The sequence below is a fragment of the Indicator indicator genome, chromosome 10, assembly GCF_027791375.1.
Source record: "Indicator indicator isolate 239-I01 chromosome 10, UM_Iind_1.1, whole genome shotgun sequence".
In the NCBI taxonomy this organism is placed as follows: Eukaryota; Metazoa; Chordata; class Aves; order Piciformes; family Indicatoridae; genus Indicator; species Indicator indicator.
In genome coordinates, this window is record NC_072019.1 from 17,989,583 (window position 1) to 18,011,604 (window position 22,022).

At 42.3% G+C, this 22,022-nt stretch overlaps 2 protein-coding genes across 2 annotated transcripts in view; both read left to right on the forward strand.

The window, feature by feature from the left end:
* The first annotated feature begins 267 nt into the window (after nt 1-267).
* LOC128969587 (torsin-1A-interacting protein 1-like) lies at nt 268-11,680 on the forward strand. Its single transcript, XM_054384461.1, has 5 exons — nt 268-299; nt 4,189-4,281; nt 5,708-5,764; nt 9,442-9,501; nt 10,852-11,680. The coding sequence occupies exon 5, from the start codon at nt 10,947-10,949 to the stop codon at nt 11,649-11,651; it is 705 nt and encodes a 234-aa protein (XP_054240436.1). The 5' UTR covers nt 268-299; nt 4,189-4,281; nt 5,708-5,764; nt 9,442-9,501; nt 10,852-10,946; the 3' UTR covers nt 11,652-11,680.
* Nucleotides 11,681-18,457: 6,777 nt separating this feature from the next.
* Nucleotides 18,458-22,022, forward strand: part of CEP350 (centrosomal protein 350) — a 73,367-nt gene continuing 69,802 nt past the window's right edge. The window contains exon 1 of the mRNA XM_054384425.1: nt 18,458-18,493. The gene's annotated coding sequence lies outside the window, so the exon portion shown is untranslated. The remainder of the gene's footprint in view (nt 18,494-22,022) is intronic.

The following is a 22,022-nucleotide window of genomic DNA, read 5'->3' on the forward strand; positions in this document are numbered from 1 at the left end:
TGGGACAGGTGGGCGGGCTGGCTGCGCCTCTCCTTCCACACGGGTTCCTAGGCCGGGGCAGCCCGGGGGACGTTGAAGTGAGTGTATCTTCCCGGACAGCCCCGCTCGGGTCACTGGGGAGTTCTAGCGAGCCTAAAAGGAATGTTTGGTGCTGCTTCAAGGCCATGAGGCGGGTGGGTTGAACCGAGCTGCCCGGCCTTGCTGTGCACTTCACCTGATTCTCTTTTCAGGAGACGAGCATTCCTCTTGGACTCCAGACTCCTTGCTCCGACGCCCTATAAAAGCACATAGATGGACAGGTAGGTTTTCATGCAGAATGGTTCTGTGTGCACCCTTTGTAAAGGTGCTGATCTGCACTTTTAGCTCCTTAGCGGGTTTAACTGTGGTTCTGGCATACAGGTGAGGAAATCCTATTGCACTTTTCATGCCATACATAAGAGACCAGGAGTGCTTCCAGGCATTCCAAAAGGATTGGTGCGTGCAGAGCATGCTGAAGCACTTAAGTGGCTGTTTCACTTTGTGCATCACTAGGAGCAGTATTTTGTTCTCACATTACAATGAAGAATAACTGATTATGCTAACACTGCTTGGTTTTTAAAGGCTGAATTTAAATGAGGCAACTTGAGCTGCAAAATCAGTAAGATTCTGTTCCATTCAGTGAGCAGCACTGCTCAGGAGGAAGTGTCTAAGTGAGGCTTGCATGTCTTTTCTGAAAGGGCCACGCACTATTGGTACTTGTTCTTGGAAACCAGGCTGGACAAGCTGGTTTGTTAGCTCTGTGGCACCTTCTCATTTTTTAGTTGATGAAAACTATCCTCTCCTCAAAACTTTGAGAGATGCTAACTTTTATGATACAGTTGTATGGCTTTAGCCTGTCATTCCATCATAAAACTGCAAATGAATTGTGTTTCCTTCCCTTTTAGTCTGTCAGTCTATTTTGAGTTGGACTGTAAAAATCATAAGTATGTGGTAATTCTCAGAAGGAGGAATTGGGTGAGCCGAAGACTCTTCTCCATTCCCATCTGTATTCTTGTGACAAAGACGTCACCAGGCTCTTGTTACAACTGTAGTGCATGGTGTTAATTATGTGGCACTGCCCTTAAAAAGAGCTGCCAGTATACTTTAGAAGAAGAATTTCTAGGAGGTGTGGAAAAATCTTGAGGGAGGAAGAGAGAGGCTATGAGTATTTCACTGGGAAAGTACAAAGGTTCATCTGTGAAAAATATTGTGGGAAGTTGTTACATACAAATGATGGCTGCTATGGTACTGACATGTTTAGTATTTTAAATGTGGCTGGTGTGTTAGTGTGAGCTGACATTCCCCCCACCGACAATAACCAGGCTAGCTCAGTCTGGAAGCGAATGAAAGCTGTATTTACAAGCAGATCTACAATCTATGATGGAATGCAATGAATATGTACAAATATACAAAATTCACAACGTTTAAGAATATATACAATCAACAGAAAAGCACAACCAAGCTCTCGTTGCTTTCTCCCAAAGGGGACCCTTCCCAAGGGGCCTGTCTCCCTGGGGCCTCCCCCCAAAACCCCCTTGGCAGAAAGCAGAGTTAGCTAAAGCAGAAAAAGTTGTTAACTTAGCTTGCCAAGGTCAGCGTGTTATCTTCAGCCAGAAGAGAAGAAGAAACAGCAGCTAGACAGCCCAGCAAGTTGCCCCAACTGCAGACCTCAGACTCCCTACTTTGTTCTGAGTCGTAGTTCTTAAGCATTTCTATCTATCCAATGGAAGTGTTTAGAACAATCGTTATTTTGCTGTCTTATACCCAATAGTGACTTATTTACACTCTTTATCTTTCTCTGCTTGAACTTTGCAAAGAAAAATTAAAGAGACAGTTTCAAACCATCACAGGCTGGGCTGCTCTAAGAGGTACAGCTAGGTGGTTGTGGGGTTTTTTGTATATGTCTCTAAAGATGAGGCTGGAGGAAGAGACTTCCTCCCTTGACCTCCCCAGGGTCTTAAAGTTTGATTATAGTCACAACAGATGTAAAAGTATTATATTAGGAGGCGATAACGCTTTACATGGAAGTGAAGGAGTAATTTTGTCCCTCACAGTCCTCTCACCTGCAGCTATACAATGCTAGTTTTTTTTCTGCAGAGTTTAGGGGAATGCAGGGTCTGTGTGAGGCAGTGGGACAAGCAGTGTGGATTTTTATCGGGATGTAAATGTTATGCTACACTGAGAGAAAACGGAAGTAAAACCACAACTTGAGAAACTTGTTTCTCACTTCTGCTTAGAGGTTTTAAATACGGAAGATTGAGTAATTTGATGAGTATCTTCGTTCTTAGCTCGGTGGGAAATCAGTCACTTAACAGCTTTTTAAGCTACCTACTAGATCAGGTTGCTCAAGACCCCATGCGACTTGACTTTGCACACCTCTAGGGTTGGAGCCTTCACAGCTTCTCTGTGCCTCACTTGTTCCAGTGCCTCACCACCCATATGATGAATTTTTTTTTTCCTAATGTCAAATCTAAATCAAACTTCCTTCAGTTTGAAGCCATTTCCCCTCATCCTGTCACTCCACGCCTTTGTAAAAAGCCCCTCTCTAGCTCTTCTGTAGCCCATTTCAAATGCCAGAAGGCTGCTCTAAGGTCTCCCCAGAGCCTTTTCTTCTCCAGTCTGAACACCACCAACTCTCTTAACCTGTCTTCATAGCAGAGGTGCTCCAGTCCCCTGATTGTCTTTGTGGCCTCCTCTAGTTCCACTCTAACAGTTCCGTGTCCTTGTGTTGGGTGCTCCAGAGCTGAACACATTACTCCAGTTGGGATCTCAGGAAAGCTAATTAGAAGAGATAAACCACCTCCCTCAACCTGCTTGCCATGCTTCTTTTGATGCAGCCAAGGATATGGTTGGCTTCTGGGCTGCAAGCGCAGGTTGCCAGCTCTTTATGTTAGGCTAAACCCTAATATTTTCTCCATTGTTTGTGTTTTGGGTTTGTTTTGGCTTGGTGATTGTTTTCTTTTTTTTTTTTTTTCTTGTCTGTTGTATGTGAAACATACACTGGCATGCTAAAGCTGCTGGAAAAAAAAGATTGTTTATTTTCTTGAAGTGAAATGAATAAACACTAGGTGGCAACCTGTGTGTTGCCCTTGTGCCTACAATAAATGAGCTGCAGAAACACATTAAATCCTGGGAGAACCCAGTGCTGTTAAAATAATGAAAGTGTTAACGTTACAGAGAAATAGTTGTACCAATTATATTCTCCCCTTTGATGTTTTCTCTGCTTATGCCTTTCAGCCTGATTGCTGTGTCATGGTCTCTGCTCCTCAGCTGTACTACAGCTTTTATTCTGTACGTGAACTGTTTTTCCTCCCTTGAATCTGGGCAACCATGTGGTTGCACTTTATCCTTTCAAACTTCTTCAGGTGTTCTGCTTTTGACTGGCTTTCCAACTCTGACTTTTGCTCTATGGCTACTGTCACCTTACAGGGCTTTATTCTTTCTAGTTAGTAACATGAACTAAGTTGGGTTTCAGCATCTCCATGGCTGTGTAATTTGGCAAACAATCTAAAGATGTTGGTTTAGATTCTTCCCAGCTACCTGAGAGGATTAAGGTAGAAGCATAGGTGTCCTAGGTTGCAGTTCCAGTTAATGAGAGAGAGCAAACTAAAGGACAGCTTGGACTATATACAAAGGGGCCTTATGTTCTATATTTGCTTCTCTCTTTTTTTTTTTTAATTTGTTTGTTTCCCTTCTGCCTGATGCTATGGAAGGCAACATGATTATAGTTTGAGTTGTGTGCCTAAAGCTATGGGGAAAATTCTCTTTCCTCTCATCCTTATATTTACCAGTTTACACTGAATTCCTTCAGTGTAAGGTATTTCTTGGCTATTAGAACCTTGTGTCTTCCTGTCTTGTCTTTTTTTCCCCCCCCCCCAAATGTTTTTAAACCAAAGACTCCTAAAAATAAAAGTAGTGGTGGTGTAGACAGCTGTATTTGTAGTGAACCTAAATTTACCGTGAGTTTTTCAAGCCTTGCTTTTGGTTATATTTTTTAAAAGAAGCTCCTGGGAGATCACAACATGAAAATAACTGATTTTGATCATGTATGTTCTGAAACTGTGTCTTGGCCCTTCATTTTCATGTTGTTATGGGTAGAAGTGATACTGTCCCTGTACCAAATGTCATCTTTTTTTTTTCTTTTTTTTGCCTCTCCAATTCACCTTCAAGAGAATCCAATAACGGAAAACACAAAGGCTTACGGCAGCGATGAACCTGATCATTCAGCAGGACATCAACCAAACATTTATACACCATTAAAAGGTAACAACACTAGTCCACAATGTAACAAATGATGGCTTGAATGTGCTTAAATGACAGTTTTTCAGTTCTGGTACAAAAGGGGGTGTTACTGAGTTGAAATCTGAATGGATGAAGAAGTTTAATTGAAAAAATAAAAGATTTGAAAGTGTACACCTACCCATGAGTCAAATTAAAGCTCATTATAGTGTGGCAGTCATGTGCTTGGGTGTAAAGCCTTGAAGTTCAAGAAAGGGCAGTTTGCAGCTTTGATAAACATGTAGCTATCTGTTTTTTTTTTTTTTTTAAAAGCAAACCAACAAGGCTAATAATGTCATACCAGCTTAAAAAAACTGTTTTAAGAGTGGATCTTTAATTGCCTTGGGCAAAGCAAACCAAAACTGTTCTTCTTCATAGAATCAGAATGTTTTGGCTTGGAAGGGACTTCTAGATTGTCCTTTTTTTCTTGAAAGATGAGTTGACTCTAGCAGGGCAAAGCTGACTGTATCAAGGGGTTTCAAAGTGAGGGAGCACTTTTTCTGTTCATTGCTCAAGAGATTTTTTTTTCATGTGTATTACAGAAGCAATAGAGAAATACAACAAAGAAGAAAATACAGGATACTTTTTAGCCCAGCAGAAGGAGTTGTGTTACTGCGGGTGGTTTGAATCCAAGCAAACAGATGCACTGTGTAAGCGAGATTTCTAGGAGAGATGGTAACTGGTCAGAGAGGGACTTGTATTCATTTACTCAGGAGCAGCCCTAATTACAGTGTATTTGGGGAAGCACTGAAAGCAGTTATCAGTACAGGCTGACAAAACACAGGCTTGAACCAGGTTGCTGAGATGTACACAAGAACACGTGTGTCAGTGGCTGTTTCCCAGGAGCACAGGCAGCAGTGGTGCTCAGGCAGCCAAGAATGTGCCCATGTTTGTTGGAGTCCCCCTAAGCTCGTCACAGTAGTGTTAAGGTGGTAGTTTTACACTGTTTAGTTTTGTTTTTCTCTTCTGCTGCATAGTTTTGGTTTCATAAGTGAAAAATGTGCAGAACAGTTTTGGTTTCAGAAGTGCTGTATCTGGTACCTTCAGGGGAGTTGAACTAGATGACTTTAAGGGTCCCTTCCAACCCAAAGGATTCTATATATTAACATTGCTAATTTCCCATCCTTTGCATTTTATAATTATTGCATCATTACTTTTTAAAAAGAAAAAATAGCAAGGATAATTTTATGTCATATTGGGAAAAGCAGAGTGAAGGACACATTAAATCCTTTCTATTAGGTAATGTTAGCTTTCTCCATCTAGAGGCTGGTCCAGGAGGCTGCAAAGCATATACTCCTTCCCTAATAACTTTTGAAGATTTTCATAGAAAGAGCTAAAAACATGCATGGCTTGTCTGCCTTACTCCAACCTTTGATGCGATGAAGTTCTTTCACTTGTGCTTTGGTTTCAGAAACAAAGGCTGACTTCCTTGAGAAAAATCAGGAGCATCATTCAACTCCATCACAGAGTAAGTTGAGAAATAGGTACTTAGTCTTTCCCTGTAATTAAATGAAAAGTACAGAATTATTTTCCTTTCTTCTGTTCATGGTTTTTCTTCTCTTCTGGGACACTGTGTGGGAAGGTGGAGAGGGAACCAGGAGGCTAATTGAGATGGAAGCTGGAGAAGGCAGGACATTGCAGAGCACTTCCACGGGGTTATTCAACTTGCTGGCCATAGAAAATAACCCACTTTTTTTTGGTCTCTTTGGCTGAGTTAGGAAATGAAGTTGACTAATGGGACAATCAGTGTGTGCAGACCATATACTAGTGGCATTGTGGGGATGAGCTGAGAAAGGGAACAAAACCTTCCCCTTTTGGTAACAGTGAAGATTAGGTTAGTTTGTACAGATCACCTTCTCTTCAGGCCTTACCCTGAGCAACGGTGGCCTACTATGATTGATTTAGTTGTCATGTACTCCTGGAGAGAAGCAGCATTTTTCTTTCTGTTAATCTAATGACCAGTTCCCTGTGTTTCAGATTTTTATCTTTGGTTGGTTTTGTTGATTTATTTTTTTTCCTGTTGGAATAATACTTAAGAAGGGGGAAAAAAGATTCTGAGTTCTTAGTAGCCTTCTGTTCTTAATGTCTTGGCACTTGTTGCTGTCCTGAACAGGTAGAGATAAACAATGTCTTGTAAATCAGAATTCAGCTTGGAGAACCTGGGGGAGTGTTTGGGGCCTTTTTTTTAAAAAAAACACAGTGCCTTTTCAGAAGAGAAACTCAAATGCCTTTCTTAAATGAATTAGTGCAGGGAGTTCTACCTAGTCTGGCATTTTTTCTTTCCTGTGCCAGAGGTAGTAGGTGCTGCAGGAGTAACCAGTTGTGTTGGGTGAAGAACTCTGGAAAATCACTTGAAAGTCTGAAAGCTCTAAGGTTGTGGTGGTAAGGCTATGACACATGGCCCAGTACAAATCCAGACAGGCCTTAGATGTCTAGACAGGTCCCTTTTTCTACCCTCCTTCCTGCCACAAAAACAGGGCAATATGGGAAAAGGAACAAAGGGGACAGGACCCTTTCCTGTCTGGTAAACAAGATGCCCATCTGGGGTGAGAGCATGTAAGCTCTCCCAGATACAAGGTCCTTGCTTCTGCCGTTTATGGTCATAGCCTGGCAGAACGCTTTCCATTGGACAGCTGCACATTAGCTTCAGTGCTTCAGACCAATTGACCTCTGGCATTTTGTATATATACAAGTGGCTAGGTAGCCTAGCCTTGCCTTGCTCATGCTTGTTGAAGCCTTGCTCCAAGCCTTGCTCAAATCTGCTGAAGCCTCGCTCCAAGCCTTGCTTCGAGCCTTGTTGCCTGGAGTAGTCCTGCCCTGCCTCAAATGTCTGGCCCGGAGCCTGGGATAAAGCTACAAGCCATACCCGTGCAAGGCGGAGAAGTCACGTGCCTAGAAAGCCAGAGTTGCCGAGCCTGCTTTCCCCTTGCCACCAGAATCGTGCCGTGCCTCAGTTTATCCAGGGACCACACAAGCGCCCGTCGCCAAGAGCGTCATTAACTGTCCGCCATCCGCTGAAGCCAGACCAGCCTGGGACCATGTGGTAAACCTTTCTTGCCAGCAATCAGCCATGCTGCGTGTACAAGAGCGCCCTGAAAGCCAATGCAGCAGCAGCAGCCCTTATATGGGTGAAAATAGCTGTTAATAACTCATTCACTGCCCTTTGGGTTTAATGGTTCCTATTGAGTCTCTTCCCCGCTGTGACTGAGCACTAACTGCTCTCAAGGACCTTCTCTTTCCAAGTTGTTTCCTCCTGATTTGCATAGAATAGCTCTGTATTCGCCCTGAGACTGCATAATCCTTTGTATATATATCTTCCAACCGTACAAACAATCCTTTAATGAGTTTTGGCATATTTCATAATAAAGGGTTACTGTTTTTATTAATACCCGTTGCCATATCATTTTATTAATCATTGCTGTGAGGGTAGTTAATAGATAAGCCTCCCCTCGACCGCAACAAAGGTATATGCAGAAGTTACACTTTTTGTGTTGGGCAAGACCTGTAATTTGCTTTGCCTTTGCGCAATTTCTGTTGTAAATAAGACAGGATTTTTTGATAGGAAAGGATCTGGTTTTAGGCTGTTTATTGAAATATTTTTTGTTTTAGGGTATGAACCGCAGCTATCTCCTAAATATGGAACCTAGTCTCTGTAAACAGGGCTACACTATGAAATATTACAGAATTGAGGTGATTATGAACTGTTAACTATTGGAATGCTTATATAAGCTTTGCCAGCCACCAACTGTCCTATTGGGGTGAGGGGTTGAAATTACAGAATACTGTAGCTCCTTAAGCCAGTTAAGATCCATCTTAAACCAGAGCTGCTTTTAGCACCTTCTGTAATTACATTCATACAGAAACAAGGTTATAGAATTCATTGAAGTGTTCTTGAAATAACTACTGCAGGGTGTGTTTGTTCAATTTATTCTCAATAGTGCCATTGACAGTATTCTGGTTAAATATTATTATGAGAGCCTTCAGCTTTGAACCAGTTGCTCTAGTTCACAAGGAGCCAGAAATTCTCATGTCTTTTTAATTAACTGACTAAAGTAGAAGACATGCTGACCAGTAATTGCACTGTATATATTCATACTGGTCTCTTGGGAAACTTGTTCATAATATGCTTTTATGGATAATGTCTCTTGTACTTTGCTGTCTGAGTCCATTTAAATAAATAGACCAGAAATATATTTTGAAGTTGAAAGCTTGCATTTTGTTTTAAAAGCACAACTGATCACAAGAAATTGACTGCTGATGAAGCAGGCCTCTGACCCAAGCTAGATGAAGAAGGGTGTATGAAACTATCCCCTTAACATATTGCTTTGGTTTTGCAATACGTTTATATCTTGTTTTATGTTGTTTTTCTAATCTATGTGTTAATCGAGCTTCTGTTTTTCTGTCCTTCAAATTTTCGAGTGAAATCAGGAAACATAATTGGGACATGGGATCCTTGAGCAGAAAAAACCAGATTGTTAAATCTCTGCCATTTTGTCATCTTGTATTTGAATCATAGAATTACGGAATCATTAAGGTTGGAAAAGACCTCTAAGATGATCAAGTCTAACTTTCTGCCCAACACCTCCATGACCATGTCCTGAAGTGCCAGATCTACTTGTTTTTTGAACACTTATTGAAATGCCTCTGTTTGTGCAACCTTTCAAGAGTTTTTGGAGGTGATTTGTCACAAGTTGAGAACTAGTGCTTTTTCATACCAGATTGTCAAAATGGCTTAAGAAGTGACATTTGGCACAACATAGATGGGAGGGTTGGTCTGCCAGCTGAATGGGACTTCTCAGGCTAGAAATAGCAGTGAATGAGTTATTTCTCTTGTTCAAGACGAGCCTCGCCTTGAGCACAGGAGTGTATGATGCAGGGAGGAACAGAAAGCCCTGTGCTTGACGCAGCCCTACTCAGGATGAGGTCACAGCCTCACATTTGCTTCTACTTAGCAGGACCGTGTTTGGTTCAAAAAGGTGCTGACCAGGGGTGCTTTGTTAGCCTTCCTGTAAGCTTTGTAGAATTTTGTGTGTAAAAGCTTTTTTGTTGAAAATAACACAGCTTGGTGATTTCAACTCCCTGCTAACTGGAATATAATTGTTGTTTGAGTACTTTTCTCATGTTCCTTCCTTAATCTCTTAACAGGCAGAAGTACATTTCGGGTTCAGACCAGTAAAGGGAAGCCATCACAGCCTTTGGCCAGAAGTAAGACTTCTCCTTCCTCTTCTATTTCATGTTTGTATCACATCTAACCATTTTTGTGCTTGTCCAAGTATTAGATTTTCTGGTAGCTAGTGTTAAACTGAAAGTCCTTGCCAGAAGAGCTGACTTGCTTGCTCGGGCTCATGTTTTCAGCGTGAAGGAGGAGTGTTATATGATAGGTAACGTTTTCACCCAAACTGAAGATCTTTCATGTGTAGCGTTTAAAGGATTTGCTCCAACATTAAAACTGAGGCAGGCTTAGTGGTGATTGCATTTAACAGTTGTGCTACTGTGCTGTTGAAAGTTAGGATGCATAAAGGTAGCAAAAGGCATGCAGTTCTTTCCTGTTTCCAAGGAGGTTGGTATATTCTGTCACTGATTTCACTGGGAAAAGACTTGAACCTTGTGCTAGTAGTAGGTCAAGCAAATAGGAGTTTAACTGTGCAAACATGAACCCAATCAGAGCACTGGCCATTCTATGTGCTCCCCATGCACTGATTGCCATCTGTGATCTTTGTGAAACTGACTTATCCAAAACCCAAAATCAGTTTCTGATAGTGTTGATCACCAATGTTTGAGGTGCAAGTACTGCTGAAGAAACTTTTACCCTTATGATTGGATAAATACAGAAACTATTCTGGTGGTACCAGGTTTTGTTTAAGGCTTTATCTACAGAGCCTAAATGAGGGAAAAAGCTTGACCTTTTTCAGAACTGTTTTAACCTCTTAGTTTGGCTTGATGAAAAATTGGTAAACTGTCAAAGAGCTTCTTTTTCAGAAGAATGTCCAATTTCTTAGTGAATCTGGACATGTGTATAAATATTCTTTTTTAATGCTATCACTTCATTAAGTTGGCTAAAGAAATTCAAAGTTTGTTTATTGGTTTCGTTTGTTTGTTTTTTTAACTAGAACATCTTTGTGATATACCAAGAGAATCATTTTGGTTGGACTTTTAAGATTATCAAGTCCAACAGCTTGAAAGGGGAATTCTACTGTTTCCTCTTATTTTCCTCTCACTTTTTGGTTGAAAGGGAGGTGAGTGTTGATCTCTTCTCCCTAGTAACAAGTGATAGGACAAGGGGAAATGGCCTGAAGTTGCACCAGGGCAGGTTTAGGTTGAATATCAGAAGAAACTTCACTGAAAGTTTTCTCAAATACTAAAATAGGCTCAACCAGAGAGGTGGTTGAATCCTCATCCCTGGAGATGTTGAAAAGACAGAGAGATGTGGTGCTGAGGGACATGGTTTAGCACCAGCCTTTGCAGAGTTAGAGAATGGTTGGACTTGATGATTTCTGTGATTTCTGATGAATTTTAAAACATTGTTTTCTTCCTATTTGCTCCTCTTCTCTGTAGATGATGGTGAATCACAGAGTGGATTTCACAAGAGCTGGACTTTGTTACTGGTTCCGTTCATTGTTGCCCTATTGCTTTATGTCCTGTGGCGTGTGATGCCAAGTACAGATCCAACTTTGTCAAGCAGAGATGCTAAAATTGTGCAAGCATTTCGGGACCGGATGAAGAAACTAGAAAATACTTACCAAAGCCAGGACCCCAGTCTGTGGAAAAGAACTCATGTGCTGCTAGAGAAACGTCTTAATAATTCCCATCTGCATTTGGAGCCTGCCATTCTACTGCTTACAGCTGGCCAGGAAGCTGAGAAAGCACTGAGATGCTTAAGTAATGAGATTGCTGATGCTTTTGCCTTCTCCCAGAATGCTGCTACAATCAAAATTGATGGGGAAGACAAAGCTATATTGGACAGTGATGCTGTCAAGCTGGAAGTCGATAATGAGCTCAGCTCTGGGTTCAGAGAAGGCAAGAAGGTAGCTGTGGTGCACCGATTTGAGTTACTGCCTGCAGGCTCCACCTTAATCTTTTACAAGTACTGTGACCATGAGAACGCAGCGTTTAAGGATGTGGCTCTCCTGCTGACAGTTCTCCTGGATGAGCAGTCACTGAGAAAAAGCCTCACCTTGCAAGAAGTTGAGGAGAAAGTCCGGGATTTCCTCTGGGAAAAGTTTACTGGTTCTGATGTTCCTACTTCTTATAATAGCATGGACACAGATAAACTGAGTGGACTGTGGAGTCGTATATCTCATCTTGTGTTGCCTGTTCAGCCTGAAAAGGGCCTCCCTGTGCAGGGATGTGCATGAGTTATTGGAGAGGACTCAGGAAAGGAATAAGACAGAAAATGTATATGGGAATGGTTGGACAGGGAAGAATTTACTGTAGCTGCTGAGCTCAAGCAGCATACAGTCCTTTCTGCGCAGAGAAGTTCCTCCAGCTGGCAGGGTTGTTTTGCTAAAGTAACTGGGAATTCTCTAAATCAACTGCAGAATGTAAGCAAGGAACTTGCTAGTTGTTGGTAAGTTGTGTTCATTGACTTGGTGTTGTGGACCTGGACGTGTCTGCTGGTGCAGAAAAACTCATCCACTTCTGAAGCTGTCATAGTTTTGCTGTGAGGATCCTTTTCTGGTGGTGCATGATGCTCATGCCATGTTTGACAAGGTAATAGGATGCAAAACCATCACCTTCATCTGCCAGAATTGCTTCATTGTCTTCTAACAAAAATTTTAAAAAAATCAAATGAAAAATCAAATTAAAAATGATAAAGTGACATGCGTCCAAGCACAAGTGTTATGTTGATCCATCTGATCACAAAATAGATGTCAGCTGTCTCTGGCAACTTGTAGAGATGGCAAAATTGCTTGAAAGATTTGTGACTTGCAGAGAACTTTTTGGAAAGCATTTCTTCCTTCAATAAGCTTGCCCCAAACAATTCTGGGAAGTGAGAGAAGCTGCAGTACAAAGGACTGCTTGACATTAGTACTGACAGCAGTTAAATAATCCCTCAGCACCCTTCCCTCACTGATTCCAGGAATTCTTTGCTTTCTGTCGAAGTTCTTCCAGTGTTAAAATTCAGGGGTGAGGAGTGACAAAATGTCAGCTGTGTGTTTGTGTACTAAAGACCTGTTGCTTCTCCTTCCCAAACAGACGTCACAAAGATGTAGGTTATTTCTTGTCTTAATAAGATACTTATTTCTGCTGCAAGAGCCTTTATAAATCTGTTGATACCCTAGAAAAATAACCTTTCTTCATGTGTTGGCATAGAACCTGTTGCTTGCTATATAAGCTCCTATTGAAGAACAGATCTGCAATGCATGTTTTTGAAAATGAAATTTAAGAGTACTTCATGCCCAGAATCACTCAGACCAGACTAAAAAGATGTACTGGATTCAGTTGAAAGTATTTTGGCTAAAAAAAAAAAAGCAAGCACTTCCATTTCATTGCTGTTAGTATGTGCTCTTGAACTGTTGGTGTCGGTGTGCATTTGGTTTTACTGAGTTTTGAAGGAACATGTGAAGACTGCTCCCTGATTAATAGGGTGTTTTCTTGTAACAGCTGAGAGATTGGTGGCTCTTGCACACCATTCACAAGCCCCTGTTGCAAAAAGTTCCTCTTAACCAGGAAAACTTCTTGAGGTGCTGGAGCTTCTGGCTTCTTTGTGCAAGCAAAGGTTTGGAGTGTTAAGTAAAATGAACCAAAATCAACTTAAACATATTAAAAATGCCCACCTCGGTATGGGAGAGACAGAGCTGCAGTCACTTAAACTGGAGGTGGATTTGTTCTAACCACTGAGAGCCAGCAATGGATAATGCTTTTCTGTTTTAATAGGAAGAAATAAAACCAGTAAAGACATGGAAGTGCTGCTCTTATGGATGCTTAAGAATAGCTCAGGAAGGAAAAGATGGCATTTTACATTTTGGACATTTCACTGGATGAATGTTTTTTAAGAATTCAACTGTGAGTTATTTCCAAGTGTGTCCTGATAACATCTTTGTTTGTATATTGTGTAAACTATTTTGGTAGTCATCAAAAATAAATGCAATTGTTTGTTTTATAAGCTCTTTAAGATTTACCCATTGAATTTTTAGTAGACTCTTATTTTTTACATGTTTAAGGTTGTTCTTTTTGCCTTTGACAAAGTACAAATGCCTAAAATATAGTTTTTTGTAAAATTGAGAACATTTAAGGAACTTGAGTGGTAGATAGCAGGATGCAGATGCATATGTTTGATAATATTGGGGCTTTTCTCTAACAGGGAACATTTCAGGAGATGATAGTGGCACTGAGTTGTCTTGTACTTGGTGTCCTTGTACTAATTTCATGGGTTCTGATTTCAGCTGGAACTAATGGTAAGATGTGGCTCACTTGTTTCATTAGTCCCATACAAGAATCAGCAGCTGACAAAAGGGATGACTTCATTCTTGTTCCATTCCTAGCTGCATGTTCTAGTACTTCTGCTGCTGCCAACCAGTGCACTGGCACTGTGAACTGGCTGGAGGGACAGGATAGTCTTACTCAATAACAGCTTAGAAAAAAGTATGTAGTTAACAAAATTGGCAACCACAAGAAAAAGACATAACTTATGACATGAAGGCAGGAGATTCTGTGCTGTTATACAGATAAAACATATTTAATTCAGGTTATTCTCTGTTCCTTTAACTGCCCCATCCACTAAGTGATGGGGCATTAAAGAGCTGTGCCTGAAATTAGAGACTTAGTGTTGTGCCAGACAAAGGAGAATCACTTGGGTGTTGTTTTTTTGTTGGTGTTTTTTTGTTTGTTTTGGTTTTTTAATTTATTGCTAACTGTAGGGAAAGTGAGGTATATTTCCAGGTATATGATGTGCTGCTTAGTCTGGAAAAATAAATCAAAAGCAAGTAGTAGCCCCTTCTGGAGAAGGGAAAAGGCTCAGGACTAGAAGATTGTTCCTGCTCTTGAAGTAATGAGTCATTTTAGTAGGTGTTGGTGGCTTTGTCCTTAAAAGGCTCTCATTAAATATCCACGGGTACTTAATGCAGATCTGATTAAGTAACTCCTCCTCAGCCCAGAGGTGAAGACTAATGTCTGTCTGGGTTGCTCACAGGCAGCTGATTACCATCCTTTTTGTATAATTACTTCATTGCCTGGAGGAAGCTGCTATAGCCATTCGATGTTTTCAAAACTGTAAAATATGTGTTCTTCTAGAGAACTCTCTGAAAGTGAACTGTCCCTGACTGTCAGCAGGTCAGCACATTAAATAGTCTGTGACAGCAAAAATGTTCTTAGAGCAAAGATATCAGGTCTAGCCTTGGGACTGAGAAAGGGCTTGCTTTTTTTTTTTTTTTTCCAAAAGGTTCCTTGGGCTTACAGCATACAAACTTCAGACAGAACACAGTCTTTGGGGAGCTGAACCAGGTACCAATTTGCAGAAAAACTTCCAGCACTCTGCAAACTGGCCCGAAAAACGTTTCATGGGTTAGGCACAGACACTTGAAAGAAGTGAAAGCCCCCTCAAAGGTCGCCAGCCCAGGCAGAAGGTGGAGTGTGGCCCCTCTTCTACTCATCTTCTGGTGTTCACAGGTTTTTGTTTGGGTTTTTTTTGTTGTTGTTTTTTCCCCTCATCTGGCAAAACAAAATTGTTCTCAAAGGCAACCTGCCACCTGGAAAGTGGCAACACCGACATCACCACCTGCACTGGATGTCATAAAGGGGATCTGGAATGCTGCGTTACCATGACTCTCACACCCTGCTCTGACTCGCATCGCGCTGAGCAGTGGACTTTGGTGTGTGCTAAGCAGGTTCATTAAAAAGACTTTTTTCCCTTAGTTTTTCACACCAACAAAATTTTTCACAAAGTAAAAAGAAAGGTCATGTTTTTCTCATCCTTTTTTTGAACTTTTTTTTTCTTGAGCTAAGAATTGTTTCAGCTCAAACCCAGTCCAGAAGTCAAGCTGAGCTCCACCTCAAGGTAGGTATAAAAGTATTTGCTGTGAGGAGTGGAGCCATAGGCACCATCTGCACTGCAGTTGCCAGCACACTGCATTTGGGGAAAAAAGAATCTGGGTTTGGAGGTGTGTAATGATATATAAACAACTTGCCAGATTCTGTGCCAAACCCCTGAAGCACAGCTGGAAAATAAATGTATCCGAAGTGATCCCTTTATTTTACAGGCATGCAGGCATACAAATCGTGCAGGAAACAATTTTTCATGCTTTGTTGTAAAAAAAAAAAGTGCACATTTGTAGGAGTATGGAGAAGGTGTGTGGAAGGGTCCTGTAGTCTTCACAGCTGTCCTGTGTCCTGCTTTATTGTCGGCTCCTGACAGTTAGATTTATAATTGAATGCCTGGACAACCTCATTCCATGTCCAACAGGTGGAAGCACCCTTCACCAAATTCTTCCTTGGCTCTTGGGAGCCATGTCAGTCGGGGGAAGGGGGGAGGGAGTCTGGGGGCTCGTGCTGATCTTTTGGCTGCAATAGCCAGCTGCCCCTTTCTAATTTTAGAAGGGATGTGCAAGAGCAGTATGGAGTGGAAAACTTTCCAAACCTCTCTCTTAAAGCTGCAATAACCAAGTTAGTGTAAGATGAGATTTGTGACTCTTAACTTCCTATCTGTCTCCATACACCATTTCCAGAGCCTGGACAGTGCTTGCTGCAGTATTCTCCATTGCTTCACAGTTTAGTGAGCAGTTCATCAAACTCTGGAGTGTGTTCAGTGCCTCTTTCAGCTGTGGCTGTTTGCAGGTAAATGGTTTCTTTATTTCTACTCTTAAGAGAATTCCACAAGATTATTGCATTTTCTGTAAGGAGATCTTTGTGTTCTTTCTGTGATGTTTGCCTGTTAGAGGTTTCCACGTGTTGGTAGGGAATAATTGAAAAGAGTAATCAAATTTTACAGTGAAATTCCACTAACAGAGAACAAATAGAAGCCATAGAGGAGCAAAACCTGTAAACAAACAGTGCCTTTTAATTTTGTTTGACTGACTTAAAATGAATGATTTTCACGTTTGGGAAAATCTTAATGCAGGGCCTTGTTTGCCTGAAGATGAAAAGGAGGAGCATGAAACTAGATTAACTGCTTCCAAGCAGAAAAGAGAAACTGTATTTAAAAGTATAATTAAAGAGGTAGAGCATTACAAAAGTGCTGAATAATGTAAATTAAGCTGCCAATGCAGCAACATTAAGCAGTAAATTTAAGCAAACACTATGTGATGATGGGAAATATAATTTAACTTGCCTTAGTCTGTGATCAGGGCTCCCATACACTGTAGTCATATTGTTTTCACTGACTGAAATTGTCATTATGATTATTATTACTTGCAGTCTTCTGCATGTGGGAGGAACAGGTTTGCTCTCTGAGGGCTCAGGAGGGAATTAGGCACTACTTACTACTTTTTCCCATTGGAGCTGTGCTTTTCTTTGGGTGTTCACCTATTTTTTAATTTTTCTTTTTCCCCTTATCTGCTAAAACAAAATTGTTTCCAAAGGTTTAACCACTGACATCTGAAGCTTAGGTTGTGTTTCAAAGGAGGTATGCTTATGCTGGGAAATGCACTCTGTAATTAGTTTGTGGATGTAAAAGAGCCAAATCAAGGTTAAATGGGTAACCTGTAATTGTGACATGATTAAGTTTTGCATTGCCTAAGCCTTGCAGCTGTAATGGTTCCTGAGCGTTTAGGATGTTTTTGTATGGTGTTCTCATTAGAATAACTGATAGGCAAAATGTCACCCATTCACAAGAGGAGAGGCTATGTAAAAATGGTTCAATCCTTTCTGCTTTAAAAAAAACCTCCAGTAGTTTTAGTGATCCTTTAGTGGTTGGGGTAGATAACTCTCCACCCTTGTGCCCCCCTAAGAAATTTGGCATCTGTGGGCAAACAATCATATTAATGACTGAAAACCAGACTGCAGTGAAGTTGTAGACAAGCCCTTAAGGAGACATTCCCAAAATAACTGTAGGAAGAATATCTTTTTCCCTATTCTAATAACTTTCCTTCTTCAGTGGAAGTAATTTTGTTAGAGCTGGATAACATCTTATTTTGGAAATGGGGGTGGTTTGAGGTGGAATCTATATAATAGGAGATGGTATACTGGCAAACTTTTCTGGGTTTATAACGACTGTTAAAAGTGAAATTAAGCCAGCAGTGCTCGAGTAATCTCTGAAGTTTTGCAACTGTTGTTAACTTAAATTTGGGAATGGGGAGACTGAAAATTGGAGCTGCCTTAATTTTGAAAAATAAAAAAAGTTTGAATTATTTTTATAAACGCGACTTAGCTGTGAATACAAATGACTAAAAAGTGGTGGCCCAGTTTCGACTGGAGCTGCCTCAGGAATGCCAGCATCAGCGTTGGCACCGCTCTGCAGCAGCGGTTTAATAAACACTGCAAGGTCCTGTTCTTGCATCAAACCCAGCAGCCCTGACACAGCTCGCACTTTTGAGTCATTTACATGGGGACTGACTCGGCAAGTCAAGCCTGCACAACCGCAGGGGGGGAGCTTTGAACAAAATAGTTGAAAATGACATTTTTCTGAGGCTGAGGGGAGGGTCTGGCGCCCAGAGAGCTGTGAGAACTCCAACCTCTCTGGCCCTGTGGGGCGGCAGGAGGCCGAGCCGCCCCAGCCCCGAGGCTGGGAGCCGCTGGCGCCCGTCTCGCTCGGGGCCAGGCGCGCCATTGCGTGGGCTTCCCGGGCACCATGAAAGGTGCGCTGGGCGAGCACCGCCCTCAGCCGTTCCCGCCTCTCCGGCTGCACCTGCAGCGCGGCGTTGCGGCTGCGGCGCTCCGGGCTGAGCTCCTCATCTCGGCAAGGTGGTGACGCTCCGCCATACCCAACATGGCTGCCGCCGGGGATGGGGTTCAACCCACAGGGGGAGGGTGGGGAGGGGGGGAGGCGCCATATTGGGAAGGTCCGCGGCGGGTCGGTTCTCGCGAGACTTGGCCGCTCGCTCCCGCCCTGCCCCGCGCCGCCGCTCTTAGCCGCTGCTGCCGCTCCGTGTCAGTCGCTGGCCGGTAATGGCGGCGGGCTAACGCCGCTGAGAAGACTGCGCACCGGCAGGCAACGGGGCCGAACTCGGGGCGTCGCCGCCTCCCGCCGTCCTTCTCTCCGCTTCTGTGGGATGTGCCGGGACTTATCCTCGGGGCGGTGGGCGTCGATCGCCGCCGCGACCAGGTGAGGAAGCGCTGGGAGCGGCCCGTGCCGCCGGCCCAGGCCGCGCTCTGCCCGGCCCCGCTGGTGGATGCTATCCTGCCAGCGGCCGGGGCGCCGAACAAGGACGGGCCGGTTTCGGCCGCTCGCCGAGGGTTCGGCGGGCCCGGCCGGTGGCCCGGGCTACCGGCACTGCGGCCGGCTGTCACTTGGCTCGGCCTGTCCTGTTGCCGCCGCCGGGCTCCGGTGTCGTCTACCTTACCTGTTAAGTCTCCCTTTCTTTATTCTAGTTTTAATTTGTTTTCTGCTGGTTATTGCATCGGGGGAAGGAGTAGAGGAGAGGAAAGGAAAGAGTAGGGGAGCTCCAGTTTCACTGTTGTCTTTTCGCCTTGTATGGGAAAAGCGCCGAAACCAGGTTTTAATGTGAAGCTGAGCTGGCTCCGGCTTCTGTCCACTTTCTGAGCCTGGGCCCAGCAGGGTTGTCCCCGCTCCCCTCGGAAACAGCCCCGCTGGACGGGGTCTGGCTTGTGACAGTGCTTTTAAAGTTTAAATGTACTCTTTGCTTGTGTCTATGCTGTGGGCTTCTTGCCCTTGGAGCTGGGTTTGGTAAGCTCGGGGGAGAGGACTGGGGTTGCTCGATGTCTGCCTGTTGAAAGTGCTTCTTACATCCTGGGGTAACAGCTGCCCCAAGCCTTCTTTCACTTCATTTGGTGCCATTTGGCTGTTGTTGGCGTGAAGATTTTTATATTGGCACGACTATGGATTTTTTTTTTTTTGTGAATACAGTTTTTGATGATATAGTGCTTACTGTTGACGTAGTTTTTCTGAAATAGCTTATTTCTTTCTATCTTTAGATATCGGCTGTATCTCAGCAAACAAGCTTCTTCTGGCACACTGTGTACATACATAGAGCTTTATGTGTCAAATAGCTTCATTGTGTAGATGAGTGCTCCAGTGTATTGCAACTGAAAACTTGACCAGTCAGCACTGTGGCTTGGTCGTCTTAAAGGACTTCATGGGGCTCTAGAGCTTACAGGCTTGAAAACTTAAGGAGTTTACAGCAACCAAAAGAGTAGCACTTGTAGGACAGGCATTTGTGAAGCTGTAGACAATTGGGTGCTTGTTTATTTCACATGTGAGTGCAAAATATTCTGTCAGTCTGCATGGAGAGGTGAAGTTAGGTGTAGTGCTGGCTCTTCCCTATCACACTGGTTGCTACAACGGTTTCATTGGGTAATGCTTCAGATGATTAAATGAAACTGAGGGTGGGACCATGTGAACATTGTAAACTGTGGAAAGCTTCAGTTCCTGTGAGTGACGCTACTTTAAACAAAGGCATACTGCATCCACTAAATAGAGCAACATAATTTATGTAGTAATGACACATTTCTGTGAGGGGCCAGCATACTGCGGAAATTATACTGTTGATGGGTGTTAATCTGGTAGACTCCCTAGGCTAGATGTAGTGGTAACTGAAAGAGCATGATTTTAAAGCTAGCAAACATTTTGTTTGCATGGATTTAAGTGAGCATTGGTGCATAGTGGAAGTTTGCCACTGTAACTCTGTTAAGGTTTAACAGATAGGACAGTCCCATTGTGGATAGTGTTTTTCATGTCCTGAAATAACTTTATCAGCAATTTGTGCCACCATAATAAAAGCATCTCCTAAATGGGTAAGAGCGTAATTTTGGAATTGCTACATCTACTTTAAAGTGACTTTATAGTGAACTTTCTACATCTCCTTGCACCCCTCCACCAGACACATTGCTGGTTTCTGGTGAGAAAGTTATGTTGTACAAACCTGTGGATAAACTCATTAATGTGATTAGTTTCATTGACTTTAGCGTGCCCAGATGAGGCTGTAATCCTGTTAATGTATTTAAAATTAGGCACGCATTTGCAATTGGGAGCATTAGTGCACATAACAGTAGTTCTGTTGCCATGTCTGTGGCAGTTAGGTGAAGCTGCACAACATAAGGTGGATGAGCACAATGTTCTGCTGCTACTTCTCTACCCCCACCTTGACCAGCAGCATCTTAATTCAGTTTGATAAACCAAAAAAAGGAGTGATTTTCTGCTGGGTTACTGAGTTGTACTGGCTTGTGATGCAGTCAGATGAACTCTGCATCTATCACAAGATTGCTAGGGAGGATAGGAGGAATATATGCTTTCCTTCATCACTGTCAGATTGCTAAATTTGCTCAACTTTACTTTAGAAATTCACATCAGGTATGTGACTTTTTTGTCAGTACAGCAGTGCTGTTTGAACTGTGCTGCTGATGTACTTAAACTCATATAACTCATGCTATTCAAACTGATATAAGCTGTGTTAATATGGGAAGAGATACAGTGATTTGATAATGATAACAGAAGGGGCTTGGTTAGTTGACAGAGGAAACTTCCCCAGTAGACATAATAGATTAAGCATGTGGCTGGATCGGAATGTCTGAGTGTAAAATTTATCCATGGATATAAGTGCTTGGATGATATATGTGCATCGTTGTGCTAATGATCTAATAGACTTTAATGGACTACTTGATTGAGAGTAGAATTACTTGTATGCATAAGTCTGAAACCTTTGTCAATATACTAGAGAAAGAATGGAGCAAATAAATTAACTAATCAATTTTACTAGATTAATTGAAACTTGGTGAACGCTAGCAGAAATTCTGGCTGTGTTTTAGCTTCATAAGAACACTGCTCACTAATGGCAGAATTTTGCATTAACTGATCTGTGGCAAAAAACTGCAAAAGTTCAAAACCTGGTTACATTCTTCTCTGATATTTTGCAGTCACATTAATATGATATGGTGTGTTTGCTGATATTGAAACAGAAAAGTCTGGATTTAGGGTTTAGGCACTTAAAGCTTTTAATGGGATGCAATTATTAAAATAGGAGCAAATATTTTATGTCTGGTTTTAGGTAGTTCAAGAAAGAATCTTCTCAGCAGAGTCCTGGTATCAGTCTTTGTAAGACCAGGTTGGAAACAGTGCAGGTGGTCACTTGTTGCGGGGTTTGGGGATATTTTATGGTTCATATTGAGACAGTCTTAGACACTTCTGAGTGCAGTTTCAAAGCAAAAGCATCCAACTTGAGCAAGTGACGTTTGAGACATCTTTCCTGAGGTTTTCAATGCACTGCTCTGAAAGAAAACAGCCATCAGTCTGCATTTGACAGAGCTGCAGATGAAGTTGTTGCTCTGCTTGTATGTCTTGGTATTGTTGAGCAGTTGAAAGCTGTCATCTTAGGCTCTCAAATTTGGCAAGTCTGGTTCCTGCACTTGGCTGAGAGGTTTGTGTTGTAAGAAGACTCCCTCCCAGTGGAGTGTTACTTGTGAGATGAAGGATAGTGGATGCTGGCCTTGTGAAGACAGGACTTGCTGAAGAGTTGGAGCATATTCTGCTGAATGGATTTATTATGGGCTGCAAGAATTGAACTCTTCTTATGTGCAGTTACAAGTAACTGGAGATGGAAGGAGAGACCTTTTGTTATGAAGGCCAAGGAAACAAATGCAGGAGTATTTGGTTTGTTCTTGAAACTAGGGTATGTCGC